This window comes from Heterodontus francisci, chromosome 33, assembly GCF_036365525.1.
Source record: "Heterodontus francisci isolate sHetFra1 chromosome 33, sHetFra1.hap1, whole genome shotgun sequence".
NCBI classification, from domain to species: Eukaryota; Metazoa; Chordata; class Chondrichthyes; order Heterodontiformes; family Heterodontidae; genus Heterodontus; species Heterodontus francisci.
Genome location: NC_090403.1, coordinates 11634888 through 11651706, shown reverse-complemented (window position 1 = coordinate 11651706; position 16819 = coordinate 11634888). Strand labels below are relative to the sequence as shown.

Genomic DNA, 16819 nt, shown 5'->3' with positions numbered 1-16819 from the left:
GATATGGCATGCAGGCTCACCTCCTCTATCCCAGGGTTCGTTTGAACCCCTCTGCTCTTGTGGGAAGGACCAGGGGCAGGCAGAGTCTCTCTCTCCTGGTATGGAGGGAAGGTCTTACGAGGAAAGGCTGAGGGACTTGAGGTTGTTTTCGTTGGAGAGAAAGAAGAGGAGAGGTGACTTAATAGAGACATATAAGATAATCAGAGGGTTAGATAGGGTGGATAGTGAGAGTCTTTTTCCTCGGATGGTGATGGCAAACACGAGGGGACATAGCTTTAAGTTGAGGGGTGATAGATATAGGACAGATGTTAGAGGTAGTTTCTTTACTCAGAGAGTAGTAGGGGTGTGGAACGCCCTGCCTGCAACAGTAGTAGACTCTCCAACTTTAAGGGCATTTAAGTGGTCATTGGATAGACATATGGATGAAAATGGAATAGTGTAGGTCAGATGGTTTCACAGGTCGGTGCAACATCGAGGGCCGAAGGGCCTGTACTGCGCTGTAATGTTCTAATTCTAATTCTAATTCTAATTCTAACACTGCTGCATTTATCTGATGGCCTCACCAAGGCATTGCAGGTCAGCGCTGATTAATGGAATCTGCCTCACCAGGAGGGCCACCGCCTTCTCAATGGATGAAGCCATGTGTTCAGTTGCCTGGGACACAGCAGCTGTCATGGCCTGGATGGACTCCCCCATCACCTGCTCAAGGCTGAATACAGCCCGTGGCATCTCCACCAGATGTTGCCACAACTGTTGCTCCAACTCCAGCGTGCCCTGTGCTCCCAACAACAGAGGGTCATCGGCAGCCTGGGGCTCAGCCTAGGCCTGGACAATCACAGTCCTCCGACTATCAGGGGTCTCGGCTTTCTCAGCCTCAGTCAGCTGCTCAGGCACGTGTGCAGTGTTCTCACCAGCCTGTGACTCAGACTTTGAAGCCAAACAGATTCCCACCGAGGTGGCTGAATCTGCACTGGTGGAAGGTGCGGGAATGTCATGGGACGCTGCTTCCTCTGAGGCAGGTTCGATTCTGAGTGTTGACCTGCAAGATACAATGTGAAGAGCACACTATCAGTCTTTATGGTGAGCATGTAATGATTATGACAGCATTGTCCCAAACAATACAATGTTCACAGTGATCATTGTGTATATCAAATGGCTGTCTGTTCACCCAGGACTCCGAGCTCAACGGGCGGTGGATGTTGTCTATATGGACTTTAGTAAAGCCTTTGACAAGGTCCCGCATGGCAGACTGGTGCAAAAGGTGAAGTCACACGGGATCAGAGGTGAGCTGGCAAGATGGATACAGAACTGGCTCAGTCACAGAAGACAGAGGGTAACAGTGGAAGGGTGTTTTTCTGAATGGAGGGATGTGACGAATGGTGTTCCGCAGGGATCAGTGCTGGGACCTTTGCTGTTTGTAGTATATATAAATGACTTGGAGGAAAATGTAGCTGGTCTGATTAGTAAGTTTGCGGACGACACAAAGGTTGGTGGAGTTGCGGATAATGATGAGGATTGTCAGAGGATACAGCAGGATATAGATCGGTTGGAGACTTGGGCGGAGAAATGGCAGATGGAGTTTAATCCGGACAAATGTGAGGTAATGCATTTAGGAAGGTCTAATGCAGGTGAGAGATATACAGTAAATGGCAGAACCCTTAGGAGTATTGACAGGCAGAGAGATCTGGGCGTACAGGTCCACAGGTCACTGAAAGTAGCAACGCAGGTGGATAAGGTAGTCAAGAAGGCATGTGGCATGCTTGCCTTCATCGGTCGGGGCATAGAGTATAAAAATTGGCAAGTCATGCTGCAGCTGTACAGAACCTTAGTTAGGCCACACTTAGAATATTGCGTGCAATTCTGGTCGCCACACTACCAGAAGGACGTGGAGGCTTTGGAGAGGGTACAGAGGAGGTTTATCAGGATGTTGCCTGGTCTGGAGGGCATTAGCTATGAGGAGCGGTTGGATAAACACGGATTGTTTTCACTGGAACGACGGAAGTGGAGGGGCGACATGATAGAGGTTTACAAAGTTATGAGCGGCATGGACAGAGCGGATAGTCAGAAGCTTTTTCCCAGGGTGGAAGAGTCAGTTACTAGGGGACATAGGTTTAAGGTGAGAAAGGCAAAGTTTAGAGGGGATGTGCGAGGCAAGTTCTTTACACAGAGGGTGGTGAGTGCCTGGAACTTGCTGCCAGGGGAGGTGGTGGAAGCAGATACGATAGCGACGTTTAAGAGACATCTTGACAAACATATGAATAGGAAGGGAATAGAGGGATACAGAGCCCGGAAGTGCAGAAGGTTTTAGTTTAGACAGGCATCAAGATTGGCGCAGGCTTGGAGGGCCGAATGGCCTGTTCCTGTGCTGTACTGTTCTTTGTTCTTTGTCACCGACTGAACAGTCCACATGAATCGATGCCAGTTCCAGGGTCTCCTCCTCAGCCTGTGTCAGCGTTCGCACATCTGGCCCTCCTCCACCGGTCCAACTAGCCTCCTGAGCATTTTGGGCCCTCTTTGCCTGGAGGAGCAAGGAGGCAGATATTTAGCATGGCAAAGCAACAACACGACACATGTCACAAGAGGGGTGCTGGGCCCAAAGGTGGGGAAAGCTCGGTCTGCACTACTGAGTGAGCCTGTCATGTAGGTGCCATCCTCTAAGCAACAGACAAGAGTGAGTTCTTTCATATTTTCATCCATTCATGTCACGACATTCCTCCCTGTCCAATCTCCCTGTCTCTGGCATGGAAGTGGCACACTTGTGCCTCTCTGTGGGGACACCCAGGTTCAGTGGGGCCCTGATACAAAGTGTCACTTACTTTTGCGGTGCGAAGCAGATGGTCCATCCTCTTGCGACACTGGACCCAATCACGCTGATGGCCCCATGGCTACTGCCCTCCTCTGCCACCTCCAGCCAGGCTGCCTTGGTCAGGCAGGAGGGCCTCTTCTTACCATCGCCGGGGCAAGGACCTCCTGCCTTGCCCACACAGCCTGGAGGAGAGTGAACAAGGAGGCATCACTGAACTGTGGGGCCACCCTGGAGCACCCCTCCGCCATCTTCGGAGTTTTGAATGGTCGAGAAAATGAATAGGTTATTCTACAGTCAAATATTGCAGTAACTTCTGGCTGCAGGTTTCTTCTTCAGGTTATAAAACTAATGCAGGACTGGCTGCCCTTTCAATAAGGCCCCAACACCTGCTCCTCAGCTGACCCAACACCGATTACAGTGCAGAAAATCCTGCCCCCTCCACATCATTTGTGGAGGGGATGGCGTATCGTGCGTATGTTAATGAGCCGTTGCACTGAATATTGTGGCTGCTCCGCGATGGGCAGTCCGCATGGGCTGACCGCCATTTTTAAAGCTCGAGATGATCAGTGGTGAGCTAGTAAAATGCAGCCCCTTATTTATCATGCTCCGGGCATTCACATACATGGACTGTAAATCTAATTTAGACCGGAGAGGCAGCAGGCGGGCCTGGGTGGAGGCTGATTCGGGGTGCTGGCAGGCGGACCTGGGAGGAGGCTGATCCGGAGTGGCAGCAGGAGGACCTGGGAGGAGTCTGATTCGGAGAGGTGGCAGGAGGACCTGGGAGGAGGCTAATTTGGAGTGGTGGTAGGCGGACCTGGGAGGAGGCTGATCCGGAGAGGCAGCAGGAGGACCTGGGAGGAGTCTGATCCGGAGAGGCAGCAGGAGGACCTGGGAGGAGTATGATCCGGAGAGGTGGCAGGAGGACCTGGGAGGCGTCTGATTCGGAGTGGCAGCAGGAGGACCTTGGAGGAGGCTGATTTGGAGAGGCAGCAGGAGGACCTGGGAGGACTCTGATCCGGAGTGGCAGCAGGAGGACCTTGGAGGAGGCTGATTTGGAGAGGCAGCAGGAGGACCTGGGAGGAGGCTGATCCGGAGTGGCAGCAGGAGGACCTTGGAGGAGGCTGATTTGGAGAGGCAGCAGGAGCACCTGGGAGGAGTCTGATCCGGAGAGGCAGCAGGAGGACCAGGGAGGAGGCTGATTCGGAGAGGTGGCAGGAGGACATTGGAGGAGGCTGATTTGGAGAGGTGGTAGGCGGACCTGGGAGGAGGCTGATCCGGAGAGGCAGCAGGAGGACCTGGGAGGAGGCTGATCCGGAGTGGTGGCAGGAGGACCTGGAAGGAGGCTGATCCGGAGAGGCAGTAGGAGGACCTGGGAGGAGTCTAATCCGGAGAGGCAGCAGGAGGACCTTGGAGGAGGCTGATTTGGAGAGGCAGCAGGAGGACCTGGGAGGAGTCTGATCCGGAGAGGCAGCAGGAGGACCTGGGAGGAGGCTGATCCGGAGTGGCAGCAGGAGGACATTGGAGGAGGCTGATTTGGAGAGGCAGCAGGAGGACCTTGGAGGAGGTTGATTTGGAGAGGCAGCAGGAGGACCTTGGAGGAGGCTGATCCGGAGAGGCAGCAGGAGGACCTGTGAGGAGGCTAATCCGGAGAGGCAGCAGGAGGACCTGGGAGGAGGCTGATCCGGAGAGGCAGCAGGAGGACCTGGAAGGAGGCTGATCCGGAGAGGCAGTAGGAGGACCTGGGAGGAGTCTGATCCAGAGTGGTGGCAGGAGGACCTGGGAGGAGGCTGATTCAGAGGCAGCAGGAGGACCTGGGAGGAGGCTGATCCGGAGAGGCAGCAGGAGGACCTGGGAGGAGTCTGATCCGGAGAGGCAGCAGGAGGACCTGGGAGGAGGCTGATCCGGAGTGGTGGCAGGAGGACCTGGAAGGAGGCTGATCCGGAGAGGCAGCAGGAGGACCTGGGAGGAGTCTGATCCAGAGTGGTGGCAGGAGGACCTGGGAGGAGGCTGATCCAGAGGCAGCAGGAGGACCTGGGAGGAGGCTGATCCGGAGAGGCAGCAGGAGGACCTGGGAGGAGTCTGATCCGGAGAGGCAGCAGGAGGACCTGGGAGGAGGCTGATCCGGAGTGGTGGCAGGAGGACCTGGAAGGAGGCTGATCCGGTGAGGCAGCAGGAGGACCTGGGAGGGGTCTGATCCGGAGAGGCAGCAGGAGGACCTGGGAGGACGCTGATCCGGAGTGGTGGCAGGAGGACCTGGGAGGAGGCTGATCCGGAGTGGCAGCAGGAGGACCTGGGAGGAGGCTGATTTGGAGAGGCAGCAGGAGGACCTGTGAGGAGGCTGATCCGGAGTGGTGGCAGGAGCACCTGGGATGAGTCTGATCCGGAGAGGCAGCAGGAGGACCTTGGAGGAGGCTGATTTGGAGAGGCAGCAGGAGGACCTGGGAGGAGGCTGATCCGGAGTGGTGGCAGGAGGACCTGTGAGGAGGCTGATCCAGAGAGGCAGCAGGAGGACCTGGGAGGAGGCTGATCCGGAGAGGCAGCAGGAGGACCTGAGAGGAGGCTGATCCGGAGAGGCAGCAGGAGGACCTGTGAGGAGGCTAATCTGGAGAGGCAGCAGGAGGACCTGAGAGGAGGCTGATCCGGAGAGGCAGCAGGAGGACCTGGAAGGAGGCTGATCCGGAGAGGCAGCAGGAGGACCTGGGAGGAGGCTGATCCGGAGAGGCAGCAGGAGGAGCTGGGAGGAGGCTGATCCGGAGAGGCAGCAGGAGGACCTGGGAGGAGGCTGATCCGGAGAGGCAGCAGGAGGAGCTGGGAGGAGGCTGATCCGGAGAGGCAGCAGGAGGACCTGGGAGGAGGCTGATCCGGAGAGGCAGCAGGAGGAGCTGGGAGGAGGCTGATCCGGAGAGGCAGCAGGCGGACCTGGGAGGAGGCTGATCCGGAGAGGCAGCAGGAGGACCTGTGAGGAGGCTAATCTGGAGAGGCAGCAGGAGGACCTGAGAGGAGGCTGATCCAGAGAGGCAGCAGGAGGACCTGGAAGGAGGCTGATCTGGAGAGGCAGCAGGAGGACCTGGGAGGAGTCTGATTCGGAGTGGTGGCAGGAGGACCTGAGAGGAGGCTGATCCAGAGAGGCAGCCGGAGGACCTGGAAGGAGGCTGATCCGGAGAGGCAGCAGGAGGACCTGGGAGGAGTCTGATCCGGAGAGGCAGCAGGAGGACCTGGGAGGAGGCTGATCCGGAGTGGTGGCAGGAGGACCTGGAAGGAGGCTGATCCGGAGAGGCAGCAGGAGGACCTGGGAGGAGTCTGATCCGGAGAGGCAGCAGGAGGACCTGGGAGGAGGCTGATCCGGAGTGGTGGCAGGAGGACCTGGGAGGAGGCTGATCCGGAGAGGTGGCAGGCGGACCTGGGAGGAGGCTAATTTGGAGAGGTGGTAGGCGGACCTGGGAGGAGGCTGATCCGGAGAGGTGGCAGGCGGACCTGGGAGGAGGCTTATCCGGAGTTGCAGCAGGAGGACCTGGGAGGAGGCTGATTTGGAGTGGCAGCAGGAGGACCTGGGAGGAGGCTGATTTGGAGAGGCAGCAGGAGGACCTGGGAGGAGGCTGATCCGGAGTGGTGGCAGGCGGACCTGGGAGGAGGCTGATCCGGAGTGGCAGCAGGAGGACATTGGAGGAGGCTGATCCGGAGAGGCAGCAGGAGGACCTGGGAGGAGGCTGATCCGGAGTGGTGGCAGGAGGAGCTGGAAGGAGGCTGATCCGGAGAGGCAGCAGGAGGACCTGGGAGGCGTCTGATCCAGAGTGGTGGCAGGAGAACCTGGGAGGAGGCTGATCCGGAGTGGCAGCAGGAGGACCTGGGAGGAGTCTGATCCGGAGAGGCAGCAGGAGGACCTGGGAGGATGCTGATCCGGAGTGGTGGCAGGAGGACCTGGAAGGAGGCTGATCCGGTGAGGCAGCAGGAGGACCTGGGAGGAGTCTGATCCGGAGAGGCAGCAGGAGGACCTGGGAGGACGCTGATCCGGAGTGGTGGCAGGAGGACCTGGGAGGAGGCTGATCCGGAGTGGCAGCAGGAGGACCTGGGAGGAGGCTGATTTGGAGAGGCAGCAGGAGGACCTGGGAGGAGGCTGATCCGGAGTGGTGGCAGGAGCACCTGGGATGAGTCTGATCCGGAGAGGCAGCAGGAGGACCTTGGAGGAGGCTGATATGGAGAGGCAGCAGGAGGACCTGGGAGGAGGCTGATCCGGAGTGGTGGCAGGAGGACCTGTGAGGAGGCTGATCCGGAGAGGCAGCAGGAGGACCTGGGAGGAGGCTGATCCGGAGAGGCAGCAGGAGGACCTGAGAGGAGGCTAATCTGGAGAGGCAGCAGGAGGACCTGGAAGGAGGCTGATCCGGAGAGGCAGCAGGAGGACCTGGAAGGAGGCTGATCCGGAGAGGCAGCAGGAGGACCTGGGAGGAGGCTGATCCGGAGAGGCAGCAGGAGGACCTGGGAGGAGGCTGATCCGGAGAGGCAGCAGGAGGACCTGGAAGGAGGCTGATCCGGAGAGGCAGCAGGAGGACCTGGAAGGAGGCTGATCCGGAGAGGCAGCAGGAGGACCTGTGAGGAGGCTGATCCGGAGAGGCAGCAGGAGGACCTGGGAGGAGGCTGATCCGGAGAGGCAGCAGGAGGACCTGTGAGGAGGCTAATCTGGAGAGGCAGCAGGAGGACCTGAGAGGAGGCTGATCCGGAGAGGCAGCAGGAGGACCTGGAAGGAGGCTGATCCGGAGAGGCAGCAGGAGGACCTGGGAGGAGGCTGATCCGGAGAGGCAGCAGGAGGAGCTGGGAGGAGGCTGATCCGGAGAGGCAGCAGGAGGACCTGGGAGGAGGCTGATCCGGAGAGGCAGCAGGAGGAGCTGGGAGGAGGCTGATCCGGAGAGGCAGCAGGAGGACCTGGGAGGAGGCTGATCCGGAGAGGCAGCAGGAGGAGCTGGGAGGAGGCTGATCCGGAGAGGCAGCAGGCGGACCTGGGAGGAGGCTGATCCGGAGAGGCAGCAGGAGGACCTGTGAGGAGGCTAATCTGGAGAGGCAGCAGGAGGACCTGAGAGGAGGCTGATCCAGAGTGGCAGCAGGAGGACCTGGAAGGAGGCTGATCTGGAGAGGCAGCAGGAGGACCTGGGAGGAGTCTGATTCGGAGTGGTGGCAGGAGGACCTGAGAGGAGGCTGATCCAGAGAGGCAGCCGGAGGACCTGGAAGGAGGCTGATCCGGAGAGGCAGCAGGAGGACCTGGGAGGAGTCTGATCCGGAGAGGCAGCAGGAGGACCTGGGAGGAGGCTGATCCGGAGTGGTGGCAGGAGGACCTGGAAGGAGGCTGATCCGGAGAGGCAGCAGGAGGACCTGGGAGGAGTCTGATCCGGAGAGGCAGCAGGAGGACCTGGGAGGAGGCTGATCCGGAGTGGTGGCAGGAGGACCTGGGAGGAGGCTGATCCGGAGAGGTGGCAGGCGGACCTGGGAGGAGGCTAATTTGGAGAGGTGGTAGGCGGACCTGGGAGGAGGCTGATCCGGAGAGGCGGCAGGCGGACCTGGGAGGAGGCTTATCCGGAGTTGCAGCAGGAGGACCTGGGAGGAGGCTGATTTGGAGTGGCAGCAGGAGGACCTGGGAGGAGGCTGATTTGGAGAGGCAGCAGGAGGACCTGGGAGGAGGCTGATCCGGAGTGGTGGCAGGCGGACCTGGGAGGAGGCTGATCCGGAGTGGCAGCAGGAGGACATTGGAGGAGGCTGATTTGGAGAGGCAGCAGGAGGACCTGGGAGGAGGCTGATTTGGAGAGGCAGCAGGAGGACCTGTGAGGAGGCTGATTTGGAGAGGCAGCAGGAGGACCTTGGAGGAGGCTGATTTGGAGAGGCAGCAGGAGGACCTGGGAGGAGGCTGATTTGGAGAGGCAGCAGGAGGACCTGGGAGGAGTCTGATTCGGAGTGGTGGCAGGAGGACCTGGGAGGAGGCTGATCCAGAGAGGCAGCAGGAGGACCTGGGAGGAGGCTGATCCGGAGAGGCAGCAGGAGGACCTGGGAGGAGTCTGATCCGGAGAGGCAGCAGGAGGACCTGGGAGGAGGCTGATCCGGAGTGGTGGCAGGAGGACCTGGAAGGAGGCTGATCCGGAGAGGCAGCAGGAGGACCTGGGAGGAGTCTGATGTGGAGAGGCAGCAGGAGGACCTGGGAGGAGTCTGATCCGGAGAGGCAGCCGGAGGACCTGGGAGGAGGCTGATCCGGAGTGGTGGCAGGAGGACCTGGGAGGAGGCTGATCCGGAGAGGTGGCAGGCGGACCTGGGAGGAGGCTAATTTGGAGAGGTGGTAGGCGGACCTGGGAGGAGGCTGATCCGGAGAGGCGGCAGGCGGACCTGGGAGGAGGCTGATTTGGAGTGGTGGCAGGCGGACCTGGGAGGAGGCTTATCCGGAGTGGCAGCAGGAGGACCTGGGAGGAGGCTGATTTGGAGTGGCAGCAGGAGGACCTGGGAGGAGGCTGATTTGGAGAGGCAGCAGGAGGACCTGGGAGGAGGCTGATCCGGAGTGGCAGCAGGAGGACATTGGAGGAGGCTGATTTGGAGAGGCAGCAGGAGGACCTGGCAGGAGGCTGATTTGGAGAGGCAGCAGGAGGACCTTGGAGGAGGCTGATTTGGAGAGGCAGCAGGAGTACCTGGGAGGAGTCTGATCCGGAGAGGCAGCAGGAGGACCTGGGAGGAGGCTGATTCGGGAGGCGGCAGGAGGACCTGGGAGGAGGCTGATCCGGAGTGGCAGCAGGAGGACCTGTTAGGAGGCTAATCCGGAGATGCAGCAGGAGGACCTGGGAGGCGTCTGATTCGGAGTGGCAGCAGGAGGACCTGGAAGGAGGCTGATTAGGAGAGGCAGCAGGAGGTCCTTGGAGGAGGCTGATTTGGAGAGGCAGCAGGAGGACCTTGGAGGAGGCTAATCCGGAGATGCAGCAGGACCTGGGAGGAGGCTGATCCGGAGAGGCAGCAGGAGGAACTGGAAGGAGGCTGATCCGGAGTGGTGGCAGGAGGACCTGGAAGTAGGCTGATCCGGAGAGGCAGCAGGAGGACCTGGGAGGAGTCTGATCCGGAGTGGTGGCAGGAGGACCTGGGAGGAGGCTGATCCAGAGAGGCAGCAGGAGGACCTGGGAGGAGTCTGATCCGGAGAGGCAGCAGGAGGACCTGGGAGGAGGCTGATCCGGAGTGGTGGCAGGAGGACCTGCAAGGAGGCTGATCCGGAGAGGCAGCAGGAGGACCTGGGAGGAGTCTGATCCGGAGAGGCAGCAGGAGGACCTGGGAGGAGGCTGATCCGGAGTGGTGGCAGGAGGACCTGGGAGGAGGCTGATCCGGAGAGGTGGCAGGCGGACCTGGGAGGAGGCTAATTTGGAGAGGTGGTAGGCGGACCTGGGAGGAGGCTGATCCGGAGAGGCGGCAGGCGGACCTGGGAGGAGGCTGATTGGGAGTGGTGGCAGGCGGACCTGGGAGGAGGCTGATCCGGAGAGGCAGCAGGAGGACCTGGGAGGAGGCTGATCCGGAGTGGTGGCAGGCGGACCTGGGAGGAGGCTGATCCGGAGTGGCAGCAGGAACCTGGGAGGAGGCTGATTTGGAGAGGCAGCAGGAGGACCTTGGAGGAGGCTGATTCGGAGAGGCAGCAGGAGGACCTGGAATGCGTCTGATTCGGAGTGGCAGCAGGAGGACCTTGGAGGAGGCTGATTTGGAGAGGCAGCAGGAGGACCTTGGAGGAGGCTGATTTGGAGAGGCAGCAGGAGGACCTGGGAGGAGGCTGATTAGGAGAGGCAGCAGGAGGATCTTGGAGGAGGCTGATTTGGAGAGGCAGCAGGAGGACCTTGGGGAGGCTGATTTGGAGAGGCAGCAGGAGGACCTGGGAGGAGGCTGATCCGGAGAGGGAGCAGGAGGACCTGGGAGGAGGCTAATCCGGAGAAGCAGCAGGAGGACCTGAGAGGAGGCTGATCCGGAGAGGCAGCAGGAGGACCTGGAAGGCGGCTGATCCGGAGAGGCAGCAGGAGGACCTGGGAGGAGTCTGATCCGGAGAAGCAGCAGGAGGACCTGGGAGGAGGCTGATCCGGAGTGGTGGCAGGAGGACCTGGGAGGAGGCTGATCCGGAGTGGTGGCAGGCGGACCTGGGAGGAGGCTGATCCGGAGAGGCAGCAGGAGGACCTTGGAGGAGGCTGATTTGGAGAGGCAGCAGGAGGTCCTGGGAGGAGTCTGATCCGGAGAGGCAGCAGGAGGACCTGGGAGGAGGCTGATTCGGAGAGGCGGCAGGAGGACCTGGGAGGAGGCTGATTCGGAGAGGCGGCAGGAGGACCTTGGAGGAGGCTGATTTGAAGAGGCAGCAGGAGGACCTTGGAGGAGGCTGATTTGGAGAGGCAGCAGGAGGACCTTTGAGGAGGCTAATCTGGAGAGGCAGCAGATGGACCTGAGAGGAGGCTGATCTGGAGAGGCAGCAGGAGGACCTGGAAGGCGGCTGATCCGGAGAGGCAGCAGGAGGACCTGGGAGGAGTCTGATCCGGAGTGGTTGCAGGAGGACCTGGGAGGAGGCTGATCCGGAGTGGCAGCAGGAGGACCTGGGAGGAGGCTGATTTGGAGAGGCAGCAGGAGGACCTTGGAGGAGGCTGATTTGGAGAGGCAGCAGGAGGTCCTGGGAGGAGTCTGATCCGGAGAGGCAGCAGGAGGACCTGGGAGGAGGCTGATTCAGAGAGGCGGCAGGAGGACCTGGGAGGAGGCTGATCCGGAGAGGCAGCAGGAGGACCTGGGAGGAGGCTGATTTGGAGAGGCAGCAGGAGGACCTTGGAGGAGGCTGATTTGGAGAGGCAGCAGGAGGACCTTTGAGGAGGCTAATCTGGAGAGGCAGCAGGAGGACCTGAGAGGAGGCTGATCCGGAGAGGCAGCAGGAGGACCTGGGAGGAGTCTGATCCGGAGAGGCAGCAGGAGGACCTGGGAGGAGGGTGATCCGGAGTGGTGGCAGGAGGACCTGGGAGGAGGCTGATCCAGAGAGGTGGCAGGCGGACCTGGGAGGAGGCTGATTTGGAGAGGCAGCAGTAGGACCTTGGAGGAGTCTGATCCGGGAAGGCAGCAGGAGGACCTGGGAGGAGGCTGATCCGGAGTGGTGGCAGGAGGACCTGGAAGGAGGCTGATCCGGTGAGGCAGCAGGAGGACCTGGGAGGAGTCTGATCCGGAGAGGCAGCAGGAGGACCTGGGAGGACGCTGATCCGGAGTGGTGGCAGGAGGACCTGGGAGGAGGCAGATCCGGAGTGGCAGCAGGAGGACCTGGGAGGAGGCTGATTTGGAGAGGCAGCAGGAGGACCTGGGAGGAGGCTGATCCGGAGTGGTGGAAAGAGGACCTGGGATGAGTCTGATCCGGAGAGGCAGCAGGAGGACCTTGGAGGAGGCTGATTTGGAGAGGCAGCAGGAGGACCTGGGAGGAGGCTGATCCAGAGTGGTGGCAGGAGGACCTGTGAGGAGGCTGATCCGGAGAGGCAGCAGGAGGACCTGGGAGGAGGCTGATCCGGAGAGGCAGCAGGAGGACCTGAGAGGAGGCTGATCCGGAGAGGCAGCAGGAGGACCTGTGAGGAGGCTAATCTTGAGAGGCAGCAGGAGGACCTGAGAGGAGGCTGATCCGGAGAGGCAGCAGGAGGACCTGGAAGGAGGCTGATCCGGAGAGGCAGCAGGAGGACCTGGGAGGAGGCTGATCCGGAGTGGCAGCAGGAGGAGCTGGGAGGAGGCTGATCCGGAGAGGCAGCAGGAGGACCTGGGAGGAGGCTGATCCGGAGAGGCAGCAGGAGGAGCTGGGAGGAGGCTGATCCGGAGAGGCAGCAGGAGGACCTGGGAGGAGGCTGATCCGGAGAGGCAGCAGGAGGAGCTGGGAGGAGGCTGATCCGGAGAGGCAGCAGGCGGACCTGGGAGGAGGCTGATCCGGAGAGGCAGCAGGAGGACCTGTGAGGAGGCTAATCTGGAGAGGCAGCAGGAGGACCTGAGAGGAGGCTGATCCAGAGAGGCAGCAGGAGGACCTGGAAGGAGGCTGATCTGGAGAGGCAGCAGGAGGACCTGGGAGGAGTCTGATTCGGAGTGGTGGCAGGAGAACCTGAGAGGAGGCTGATCCAGAGAGGCAGCCGGAGGACCTGGAAGGAGGCTGATCCGGATAGGCAGCAGGAGGACCTGGGAGGAGTCTGATCCGGAGAGGCAGCAGGAGGACCTGGGAGGAGGCTGATCCGGAGTGGTGGCAGGAGGACCTGGAAGGAGGCTGATCCGGAGAGGCAGCAGGAGGACCTGGGAGGAGTCTGATCCGGAGAGGCAGCAGGAGGACCTGGGAGGAGGCTGATCCGGAGTGGAGGCAGGAGGACCTGGGAGGAGGCTGATCCGGGGAGGTGGCAGGCGGACCTGGGAGGAGGCTAATTTGGAGAGGTGGTAGGCGGACCTGGGAGGAGGCTGATCCGGAGAGGCGGCAGGCGGACCTGGGAGGAGGCTTATCCGGAGTTGCAGCAGGAGGACCTGGGAGGAGGCTGATTTGGAGTGGCAGCAGGAGGACCTGGGAGGAGGCTGATTTGGAGAGGCTGCAGGAGGACCTGGGAGGAGGCTGATCCGGAGTGGTGGCAGGCGGACCTGGGAGGAGGCTGATCCGGAGTGGCAGCAGGAGGACATTGGAGGAGGCTGATTTGGAGAGGCAGCAGGAGGACCTGGGAGGAGGCTGATTTGGAGAGGCAGCAGGAGGACCTTGGAGGAGGCTGATTTGGAGAGGCAGCAGGAGGACCTTGGAGGAGGCTGATTTGGAGAGGCAGCAGGAGGACCTGGGAGGAGGCTGATTTGGAGAGGCAGCAGGAGGACCTGGGAGGAGTCTGATTCGGAGTGGTGGCAGGAGGACCTGGGAGGAGGCTGATTCAGAGAGGCAGCAGGAGGACCTGGGAGGAGGCTGATCCGGAGAGGCAGCAGGAGGACCTTGGAGGAGTCTGATCCGGAGAGGCAGCAGGAGGACCTGGGAGGAGGCTGATCCGGAGTGGTGGCAGGAGGACCTGGAAGGAGGCTGATCCGGAGAGGCAGCAGGAGGACCTGGGAGGAGTCTGATCCGGAGAGGCAGCAGGAGGACCTGGGAGGAGTCTGATCTGGAGAGGCAGCCGGAGGACCTGGGAGGAGGCTGATCCGGAGTGGTGGCAGGAGGACCTGGGAGGAGGCTGATCCGGAGAGGTGGCAGGCGGACCTGGGAGGAGGCTAATTTGGAGAGGTGGTAGGCGGACCTGGGAGGAGGCTGATCCGGAGAGGCGGCATGCGGACATGGGAGGAGGCTGATTTGGTGTGGTGGCAGGCGGACCTGGGAGGAGGCTTATCCGGAGTTGCAGCAGGAGGACCTGGGAGGAGGCTGATTTGGAGTGGCAGCAGGAGGACCTGGGAGGAGGCTGATTTGGAGAGGCAGCAGGAGGACCTGGGAGGAGGCTGATCTGGAGTGGTGGCAGGCGGACCTGGGAGGAGGCTGATCCGGAGTGGCAGCAGGAGGACATTGGAGGAGGCTGATTTGGAGAGGCAGCAGGAGGACCTGGGAGGAGGCTGATTTGGAGAGGCAGCAGGAGGACCTTGGAGGAGGCTGATTTGGAGAGGCAGCAGGAGGACCTGGGAGGAGGCTGATTTGGAGAGGCAGCAGGAGGACCTTGGAGGAGGCTGATTTGGAGAGGCAGCAGGAGGACCTGGGAGGAGTCTGATCCGGAGAGGCAGCAGGAGGACCTGGGAGGAGGCTGATTCGGGAGGCGGCAGGAGGACCTGGGAGGAGGCTGATCCGGAGTGGCAGCAGGAGGACCTGTGAGGAGGCTAATCCGGAGAGGCAGCAGGAGGACCTGGGAGGCGTCTGATTCGGAGTGGCAGCAGGAGGACCTGGAAGGAGGCTGATCCGGAGAGGCAGCAGGAGGACCTGGGAGGAGTCTGATCCGGAGAGGCAGCAGGAGGACCTGGGAGGAGGCTGATCCGGAGTGGTGGCAGGAGGACCTGGGAGGAGGCTGATCCGGAGAGGTGGCAGGCGGACCTGGGAGGAGGCTAATTTGGAGAGGTGGTAGGCGGACCTGGGAGGAGGCTGATCCGGAGAGGCGGCAGGCGGACCTGGGAGGAGGCTGATTTGGAGTGGTCTAGGCGAACCTGGGAGGAGGCTGATCCGGAGAGGCAGCAGGAGGACCTGGGAGGAGGCTGATCCGGAGTGGTGACAGGCGGACCTGGGAGGTGGCTGATCCGGAGTGGCAGCAGGAACCTGGGAGGAGGCTGATTTGGAGAGGCAGCAGGAGGACCTTGGAGGAGGCTGATTCGGAGAGGCAGCAGGAGGACCTGGGATGCGTCTGATTCGGAGTGGCAGCAGGAGGACCTTGGAGGAGGCTGATTTGGAGAGGCAGCAGGAGGACCTTGGAGGAGGCTGATTTGGAGAGGCAGCAGGAGGACCTGGGAGGAGGCTGATTAGGAGAGGCAGCAGGAGGACCTTGGAGGAGGCTGATTTGGAGAGGCAGCAGGAGGACCTTGGAGGAGGCTGATTTGGAGAGGCAGCAGGAGGACATTGGAGGAGGCTGATTTGGAGAGGCAGCAGGAGGACCTGGGAGGAGGCTGATCCGGAGAGGCAGCAGGAGGACCTGTGAGGAAGCTAATCCGGAGAGGCAGCAGGAGGACCTGAGAGGAGGCTGATCCGGAGAGGCAGCAGGAGGACCTGGGAGGAGTCTGATCCGGAGAAGCAGCAGGAGGACCTGGGAGGAGGCTGATCCGGAGTGGTGGCAGGCGGACCTGGGAGGAGGCTGATCCGGAGTGGCAGCAGGAGGTCCTGGGAGGAGTCTGATCTGGAGAGGCAGCAGGAGGACCTGGGAGGAGGCTGATTCAGAGAGGCGGCAGGAGGACCTGGGAGGAGGCTGATTCAGAGAGGCGGCAGGAGGACCTGGGAGGAGGCTGATTTGGAGAGGCAGCAGGAGGACCTTGGAGGAGGCTGATTTGGAGAGGCAGCAGGAGGACCTTTGAGGAGGCTAATCTGGAGAGGCAGCAGGAGGACCTGGGAGGAGGCTGATCCGGAGTGGTGGCAGGCGGACCTGGGAGGAGGCTGATCCGGAGAAGCAGCAGGAGGACCTGGGAGGAGGCTGATCCGGAGAGGCAGCAGGAGGACCTGGGAGGAGTCTGATCCGGAGAGGCAGCAGGAGGACCTGGGAGGAGTCTGATCCGGAGAAGCAGCAGGAGGACCTGGGAGGAGGCTGATCCGGAGAGGCAGCAGGAGGACCTGGGAGGAGTCTGATCCGGAGAAGCAGCAGGAGGACCTGGGAGGAGGCTGATCCGGAGTGGTGGCAGGCGGACCTGGGAGGAGGCTGATCCGGAGTGGCAGCAGGAGGACCTGGGAGGAGTCTGATCCGGAGAAGCAGCAGGAGGACCTGGGAGGAGGCTGATCCGGAGTGGTGGCAGGCGGACCTGGGAGGAGGCTGATCCGGAGTGGCGGCAGGAGTACCTGGAAGGCGGCTGATCCGGAGAGGCAGCAGGAGGACCTGGGAGGAGGCTGATCCGGAGAGGCAGCAGGAGTACCTGGAAGGCGGCTGATCCGGAGTGGTGGCAGGCGGACCTGGGAGGAGGCTGATACGGAGAGGCAGAAGGTGGACCTTGGAGGAGGCTGATCCGGAGTGGTGGCAGGCGGACCTGGGAGGAGGCTGATCCGGAGTTGAAGCAGGAGGACCTGGGAGGAGGCTGATCCGGAGAGGTGGCAGGCGGACCTGGGAGGAGGCTAATTTGGAGAGGTGGTAGGCGGACCTGGGAGGAGGCTGATCCGGAGAGGCGGCAGGCGGACATGGGAGGAGGCTGATTTGGAGTGGTGGCAGGCGGACCTGGGAGGAGGCTTATCCGGAGTTGCAGCAGGAGGACCTGGGAGGAGGCTGATTTGGAGTGGCAGCAGGAGGACCTGGGAGGAGGCTGATTTGGAGAGGCAGCAGGAGGACCTGGGAGGAGGCTGATCTGGAGTGGTGGCAGGCGGACCTGGGAGGAGGCTGATCCGGAGTGGCAGCAGGAGGACATTGG

General features: G+C 61.6%; 1 protein-coding gene across 1 annotated transcript; it reads right to left on the bottom strand.

Moving 5' to 3' along the window:
* Positions 1-3283: 3283 nt before the first annotated feature.
* LOC137347882 (putative uncharacterized protein ENSP00000383309) lies at positions 3284-16594 on the bottom strand. The gene is made up of 6 exons (XM_068012920.1): positions 16186-16594; positions 14488-14708; positions 13859-14117; positions 9463-9731; positions 8242-8437; positions 3284-3879 (listed from the first exon to the last, which is right to left on the bottom strand). The coding sequence occupies exons 1-6, from the start codon at positions 16592-16594 to the stop codon at positions 3284-3286; spliced, it is 1950 nt and encodes a 649-aa protein (XP_067869021.1).
* Between the last annotated feature and the right edge of the window lie 225 nt (positions 16595-16819).

Bases quoted from the DNA above. Each gene is read 5' to 3' on its own strand.
- LOC137347882 (XM_068012920.1), bottom strand. From the start codon at position 16,594: ATGTCCGCCTGCCGCCTCTCCGGATCAGCCTCCTCCCAGGTCCGCCTA. The intron at 14,709-16,185 runs GTCCTCCTGCTG...GACTCCTCCCAG, and splicing joins CCGGATCAGCCTCCTCCCAG to GTCCTCCTGCTGCCTCTCCG. The intron at 14,118-14,487 runs GTCCTCCTGCTG...GCCTCCTCCCAG, and splicing joins CCGGATCAGACTCCTCCCAG to GTCCGCCTGCCACCACACCA.